The sequence below is a fragment of the Orycteropus afer genome, unplaced genomic scaffold, assembly GCF_000298275.1.
Source record: "Orycteropus afer afer isolate SDZICR_OR568_19922 unplaced genomic scaffold, OryAfe1.0 scaffold00048, whole genome shotgun sequence".
Classification (NCBI taxonomy): Eukaryota; Metazoa; Chordata; class Mammalia; order Tubulidentata; family Orycteropodidae; genus Orycteropus; species Orycteropus afer.
In genome coordinates, this window is record NW_006921635.1 from 4,022,317 (window position 1) to 4,030,486 (window position 8,170).

Sequence of the window (8,170 nt, forward strand, 5' to 3'; positions counted from 1 at the left end):
AGGCCCCCAACCCACGTCTATTCACTCCCTAGAAGGGCAGTGGGAATCGGCCATAATCTTAGCTTACAGCCTAGGTCACTTATATGAGTGTCTGGATTGCATGTTGCTATGATGCTGAGCAGACCTGGGGGGAGCTTTTTCTTCTTGTTCACATACATTTTGTATGTGTTTTCTAGAGTAAACATGGATTACAAAAGTATTTTAAAAATTTTTCACAAACGAACAAAATATGTTAGAACCTAAAAAGCATGGCCCTTTGAAGCCTCACAATCTCTGCCAGGTTTTGCAGGTTGTCACCCCAAGACCAGGTGGACAGCCAGGGTCCTGGTCGGCTTGCAGGGCTTTCAGCAGGCACGCTAATCAAATGGCACCTTTTTACCGTAGGGCTGTTTTGCCGCAGCTTCAGAAGTGTTGAAGCATTTGAAGGAACGATTCCCCCCCAACAGTCAGCATGCCCAGGTAACCTGCCTTCTGTGCGCCGTCAGGTTTATTTCTGCAAAGCCTGCCTTTACTATGTTGTTGTCAAAGGGGATATTTCAGGATGTCCCCTTGGTTTCTCATGGTTCCTTTACCCGTGGTGAGCAGGGGAGTGTACGAGGCTGTGTGTGAGCTGAGTTCATTGAGGAAAGCTGAGGAACAGATTTAAGGCAGGGTACTTTTTTCCTTTTTGCCTTCATAGTTTTAATTTAATATCCTGTCTATCTCTAACTGTATGGGAATAAGAAATTATCAGGGTCCTTGAGTTGATCAAGAATTATGTCTCAGTTTTGTTGTCTCTTACGGGGCAACTCTGATCTCTTCCTTCTGAAGCTGAGTCACGTTTTGGAGACATGAACCTAGAGATGATGAACTTCAAAGGAGTCTAAGACCCTCTGTGCCTTACTGCCTGAATTTTCATCCCTGACCTGGGGGGCTGAAAAGGCTGTTTCATATGGCCCCCTTTTTCCTCCTTCCCTTACACATTGAATCTCCAGTGGGGGAAGGAATTTGAAATTTTGAGAGCTCCAGGGCCTGGGAGTTGCCTAATGCTGGTCTCTGAGACTGCCATTCACTGGGTCACTGTCACTGCCTTGTTGCATGTGGTCTGAGTAGCCATCAGGATGTGAGGCCCGTGTGGGACTCTCCTTCCTGCTGGGATCCAAATTCAGAGCCCAGACAGAAAGTGGCAGCAAATAAAATGGAAAACAGAAAACAACCCCAAGGATGCTGTGGGGAAAGAGATGTAGAGGTGCTAATGAGATGGAATAGTGTTAGCTTCAGTTCTAGCTGCTTTTCCAAAAAGGTAGATGATAAAAAACCGAGTCAATTAAAAAATTTAATTCACAGTTCTAAGAAGAAACATGTATGGCCAGTAAATAATTACAAGACTCTCAACCTGACTGGTGACCAGGGAAATAAAACTTAAAACAATGATGAGATGTTTCATGCTCATCAGATTGGCCAAAAGTAAAAAATCTGACCATACCAAGTGGTGGCAAGAATGCGGAACAACAGGTGGTATCATATGCTGCTGGTGGGGAGGGTAAGTTATGTAACCCCTTTGAAGAAAAAATGGGCAGTAGATTAAAGTTGAAGATGCCTGTGTCCTATAGCCCAACATTTCCACAGCTTCCCATATATTCCAGATAAATTCTTGCCCAGGGAGTGATAAAGAAGAATGTTTATTGGAGTACTGTTCAGAAAGCGTAAAGTCAGGCACTACCTGAATGTGGTGGTGTGTGCCATCAAGTCAATTCCGACTTATAGTGGGCCTGTGGGGTTTCCTACACTGTAATCTTTTCTCCCACGGAGCAGTTGGTGAGTTTGAACCATCGACCTTTTAGTTAGCAGCCAAGTTCTTAATCATTGTACCACCAGGGTTCCTTACTGTCTAGATACTTATTGCATATTCATATAATTAAAAACTACTCAGCATTGAAAGGGAACGAACTAGAATTATGTGGATTAACATGGATAAGTCTCAGAAAAATAATGTTGAGTTAAAGAGTAAGTTGTCAAAAGAATACACATAGTATGATACACTTCATACAAAGTTTAAAAGCATACAGAAAAAAACTGTGTATTGCTTATGGACAAATGTGTATGTTGTAAAAGTGTAAGAACATGAGTGGTAATGGTAGAACCTAAGTTAAGTGCTTACTGTGGAAAAGGAGAGAGGGGAATGGAATTTTTTTTTAAATTGTGATTTGGGTGAAAGTTTACAGAGCAAATTCACTTTCCATACAGCAGTTCACATACAGTTTGTCTCACGACATTGACTACCATTTACTGCAATGCAACAACTCCCTTCCCGTAGTCTCAGTGGTTCCACTAGGCTCCATCAGACCAGCAAACCTGGTCGAGGGGAATGGAATTTGAAGGAAACATGGGGACTTCAATAGTGTCTCTTAGTTTCTGTAGTAAACTTAGGAACATACGATTTGAGTAAGTTAGTGGTTGATGTATGTGCATTTGTTATTTTATTCTCATGCTTTTTTACATGCTTAGAATATTTTAACATTTTTTTCCCTAAATCTAAAAAGAAAAAGAATGCAAATGAATTGTTCTAAGGACATTTGGTCAGCAAGCCAAAATACTTCATCTCCCCATTGGTGAACATTTGCCATTTGTTTCTTAATTGTTTTGTTTTATTTTTTCCATTTCAGTTATGGATGCTGTGTGATCAGAAAATCCAGTTTGACAGAGCAATGAACGATGGCAAATACCACTTGGCTGATTCACTTGTTGCAGGAATCACAGCCCTTAACAGCATAGAGGGTGTGTACAGGTAAGAACCAGTGACCGCTCCAGCCCTAGACTGCAGTCGTTTTGAAATGGCTTGATTGTTACGTGTGCATTGTAGAGTTTGAATGGGTCATTATGAATTGATTTACTTTAGCTTAAGAAAAGACTTTTTTCTATTTATTACCTATGTACTGCAGGAAATTAGAAAAAACAAATAAGCAAAATGAAAAAGGTCCGTTTCTTCCAGAGAAAGTCACTAACATTCTGGTGTCTATAACTTCAGAACTTTTTTGCATGCATGCATGAGGGGTGTGTGTGTGTGTGTGTGTGTGTGTACACATGCGTTCACACACACTCATACATGTGTATATGCTTTTTCTCTTAACCAAAATTATGTTAGGGGCAGTGCTTTCTCCCGAGGGAGGTTTGCAGTCTAGTTGAGGAATTAGAGATTCTAACGCTGAAATAAGGAGCCCCAGTGGGCAACGATTAAGCACTTGGCTGCTAACAAAAGGTTGACGGTTTGGAAGTACCAGCAGCTGTGTGAGCAAGATCTGGCCATCTCCTCCCGTGAAGGTCACAGCCTAAAAAACACTGTGGAGCTGTTCCACTCTGCCCTGTGGGGTCACTCTGAGTTGAAATCGGTGGGTTCCTAAAACTGCCACTGCCCTGAAACTGGCTGTGGTTAACATTTACCAAGCATCAGCGTCCCTTCCTGTGTCTGTTTTGTTCCTGTCACAGAAAAGCAGTTGTACTACAAGCGCAGAACCAGATGTCGGAGGCGCACAAGCTGTTCCAGAAGCTGTTGATCCACTGTCAGAAGATGAAGAACACAGAGATGGTGATCAGGTGAGCGTGCGTGCGCCCCTCCCGTCGGCATGCCTTCGTGCTGACACCCACCGTTTCCCTCTTCGTGGCAGTGTCCTGCTCTCGGTGGCGGAGCTGTACTGGCGGTCGTCCTCCCCCACCGTCGCCCTGCCCGTGCTCCTGCAGGCCCTGGCCCTCTCCAAGGAGTACCGGCTGCAGTACCTGGCTTCCGAAACAGTGCTGCATTTGGCTTTCGCCCAGGTAAGCCCGTCTGTGTTTTTCAGAAGCGTGTTTGTGTTCAAAGGAGCCACCAGCTCCTAAGCATTCAGCTGCTAACCAGATACTGGTGGTTTGAGCCCACCAGCCACTCAGCAGGAGAAAGATGCGACGGTCTGGCTCCATAAAGATTGACAGCCTCAGAAACCCTCTGGGGCAATTCTGCTCTGTCCATAGGGTCACTATGAGTCGGAATTGACTTGATGGTAGTAGGGTTTAACTTATGTATGTTCAAGAACTGGTGAGTGTATGACCACTTTTTGGTTTGGAAAAATATAACAATGAGCACTCGCTGGTTAATACTGAAGTCTGGACACGTATTCTCCAGTGAAAAATGCTTTAGGAAGTCTGTGGAGTTGTAAGCTTGCTGACAGGGTGGCAGTGCCCAGTGGTACTCGCTTTCTGAGTTGTGTGTCTGGTCCGGGAGCCTTGTCTTCAGGGAGCAGACTTGTGTCACGCTGTCAGTTAGCTGGCCCAGAGCAGTGCTTGCTTTAATATGGGGGTGAAGAAAGAGCTGAGGAAATCAGATATTCCTGGCAAGATTTTGGAAATTAAATTGTATTTGATGTTTGTTTTCTGTCTCCTCCGGTAGAGTGTAAATACCATGAGGGAAGGGACTCTTTTTTGTTCCTGCTAGAACCAGACATACAGTAGGCTTTCAATAGATGTTCATTGAGTGAATGAATGGATTTTGAACTTACTGGAGGATTTTATTGACTAAAGCAGAGGTACCTCAAACTGACTGTGCATTGGAATTACTTGGAGAGATTTAAAAAATACACTTCCCGCCTGCCTTGCCCTGGCCCCGCTCGTTGGAATCTCTGGGGGTGGAGTACAGGAATTTGGTTTTTTTACCAGTTTCCCAGTGATTCTTTTTTCACTTTTTAAAATTGAGATAAAGTTCATATACCATAGAAATGTCCCCATTTTAATCATTTAATCATGTACGATTCAGTGCAATTTAAAAAAAAATTGTATCCACAGAAGGATAAATATTGCATTAGTTCATTGTTGTGAAAAAGTCAAGAAAAGGTTTATATATGGAAGGAAACTTTCTTTGTTGGTTACCAGGGGTGGGAGGGGAGGGGAGGGGACACTACAAAAATAAAAATATAATAATAATTATATTAAAAAAGTAAATAATAATATCAAGTGTTTCCAGTAAAGGTTTACCCAGCAGTTTAGCTTCCCATTCACCAATTTCTGCACAAGTTGTTCACTGACACTGGTTCTTAACAGTGTATGAGCAGTCATGCTATTTCCATTCTGGTTGCTCTGTTTTCATTAATCTAGTTTCCCTGTTCCCTTACATTCTCATCTTTGTTTTAAAGTCATCGTGGACTGCTTGCTCTCTCATATAGGTGATTTTGTTTTTTAAATACATTTTATTGAAATATAATTTATGTACAGTGAAATACACAAAACTAAAGTGACATGGGTCAATTCTGTTTTTTTTTTTTTTTTTTTCCAGTGTTCCCTCCTGTCCCCTTCCACCCCTGGTAACCAACAAAGAAAGTTTCCTTCCATATATAATCATATAGGTGATTTTTTAAAGGAGCGCAGCACTTATGGGTGATGTGCATTATTTTTTCAGCCAATCTCTTTAGCTAGAGGGCGACCTTAAGGGTTCGTTTCAGCTCAGGGTTTGAAGACTATCTCAGGGCAGTAGTCTCAGGGAGTCCTTTGATCTTGGTCTCAGCCCATCCACTATACGTTTGTTTTGTTTCAGGAATTTGAGGTTCTATTCTACATGTTTCTCCCATTCTCTCAGGGGCCATCTGTTGTGGCCCTGATCAGAACAGTTGGTCTGTATAATTTAAAGTTAAAATGTACAACTTAAAGTACACAATTCACAATGTTGGCAACCATCACCACTATCCAGTTCCAGGATGTTTTGTTTCCTCTAAAAGAAATCCCATACTCATGGACCAGGTTTGCTGGTGGAACCCCTGAGACTATGGCCCCTAGCTACCCTTTGGGTCTGGAATTGAACCCACTCCTGTGGCTTCCAGCCAAACAAAAGACAGACATAAGAGTTGAACATGTACCTGAGGTATACATTTCTTGGAGAGAACAATCATGGGAGAAAGAAGGGCTGTTTATGCACAGGGAGACAGCTCACGGGGCAGGAGTACATGGAGGGATGGACACAGGAAAGAGGTAAGTATTGGGAGGAAGTGGGAGGGGAGCTGTTGCATTGTGGTAAACTATAGTCAATGTCATGAGACAAAGTGTATGTGAACTGCTGTATGGAAAATGAATTTGCTCTGTAAACTTTCACCCAAATCACAATAAAAAAAAAAAAAAATCCCATACTCATTAAGTAGTCACTCCTCATCCCCCCACCCTTATCCCCTCCTGGCTACCACTAATCTACTCTCTGTTGCTGGATTTACCTGTTTTGGACATTTAGTATAAATGGAATGAATCAATGTGGGGCCTTCTGGGTCTGGCATTTTTCACATAGTATCATGTTTTTAAGGTTCATCCGCATTGTAGCATGTATTGGAACTTCATTTTTTTTTTATGATTAAGTAATACTCCATTGTATGTATAAACCGCTATTTGCTTACCTAGTCACCAGTTGATGGAGATTTGGGTTGTTTATACTTATTGGTAATTACGAATAATGCTTCTATGAAGATTTGGGTGCAACTTTTTGTTTTGTTCAAATATGTTTTCAATTCTCTTGAGCTCATACCTAGGAGTGGAATTGCTGGGTCCTGTGGTAACTTTATGTTTAACTTTTTGAGGACCTGCCAGACTGTTTTCCACAGTGGCTGCACCCTTTCACATTCCCACCAGCAATCCACAAAAGTTCGGATTTCTCCACCTCTTCCCTGACACTTGTTAGTTTCTGTCATTTTGATAATAGCCCCCCTAATGGATGGGAAGTGGCATCTGATTGTTGTCCAGAGAAGACATACAAATGGACAACAAACACATGAAAAGATGCTCATCGTCATTAGTTATGCAAAGTGCTTAGAGAAGTGCACAGTGATTTACATTTCTCTAATGTTGATGAGCCTTCGGTATGGATGGCACCTCAACGTAAAGAAAGCAAAAATCCTCCTAACTGGATCAATAAGCAACATCATGATATAAGCAACATCATGATAAATGGAGAAAAGATTGAAGTTGTCAAGGATTTCGTTTTATTGGATCCATAATTGATGATGGAAGCAGCAGTCAAGAAGTCAAAAGCCATACGGTCCTGGACACATCTGCAAGAGACCTCTTTAAAGTGTTAAAGAGCAAAGATGCCACTTTGAAGACTAACCCAACCCATGTGCCTGACCCAATAGCTTCATATGCACATAAAATATTGACCAACAAAAATTAATCACAACAAATCGTGATCTGTTCAATAGCTTCATATGCACATAAAAGCTGGATAATGAATAAGGAAGACCACAGAATTGATGCGTTTGAATTGTGTTGGTGAAGAATAGTTGGTGAGGAATAGCACTGCTGGAGGAGCAAACAATGTGCCGTGGAGGAAGTACAGCCGGAATGCTCCTTAGAAGTGAGGATGGTGAGTCTTCACCTCTTGGACTTTGGACATGTTCTCAGGAGAGACCAGTCCCTGGAGGACATCATGCTTGATAAAGTAGAGGGTCAGTGAGAAGAGGAGGACCCTTAACGAGATGATTGACAGTCACCACAACAGTGGGCTCAAGCGTAGGAACGACTGTGAAGATGTGCAGGACCCGGCATCGTCTCGTTCTGTCTGCATGAGGGCGCCAAGAGTCGAAACTGACTCAACAGCACCTGACAACCAAACCAGTGATGATGGGCATCTTTTCATGTGCTTTTTGTCCATTTATATGTCTTCTTTGGAGAAGAATGTCTATTCAAGTTTTTTGCCCTTTGTGGGAAAAAAATAATTTTTTTTTTTTGGTCTTTTTGTTGTTGAGCTGTGAGAGTTCTTTATATATTCTGGATAAACTAAAACCAAACCAAACTCACTGCCATTGAGTCAATTCCAACTCATAGCGACCCCCTTTGGGTTTCTGAGGCGGTAGATCTGTACCACCTAGTAGATTGCCTAGTCTTCCTTGCACAGAATGGCTGGTGGTTTTGAACCGCCAACCTTCTGGTTAGCATTCAAATGTCTTACACACTGTTCCACCAGAGCTCCTTATGTTCTGGATACTAGACTCTTATCAGATATATGATTTACAAATACATTCTCCCATTGTCATTTTACTTTCTTGATAGTATCGTTGATGTGTAAAACTTAATTTTGATAAGATCTAATTTATTCATTTTGTTCTATTGTTTCTTGTGCTTTTGGTGTCATATTTAAGAAATTGTTCCCAATCGAAGAACATAAAGATTTACACCTGTAATACCTTCTAAG

The 8,170-nt window shown here is 41.9% G+C and overlaps 1 protein-coding gene across 1 annotated transcript in view; it reads left to right on the top strand.

The window, feature by feature from the left end:
• Window positions 1–8,170, top strand: part of ANAPC5 (anaphase promoting complex subunit 5) — a 35,386-nt gene that overhangs the window by 25,765 nt on the left and 1,451 nt on the right. The window contains exons 10-14 of the mRNA XM_007938257.1: window positions 290–308; window positions 385–459; window positions 2,646–2,767; window positions 3,466–3,573; window positions 3,645–3,792. Coding sequence (XP_007936448.1) covers window positions 290–308; window positions 385–459; window positions 2,646–2,767; window positions 3,466–3,573; window positions 3,645–3,792 — 472 coding nt within the window. The remainder of the gene's footprint in view (window positions 1–289; window positions 309–384; window positions 460–2,645; window positions 2,768–3,465; window positions 3,574–3,644; window positions 3,793–8,170) is intronic.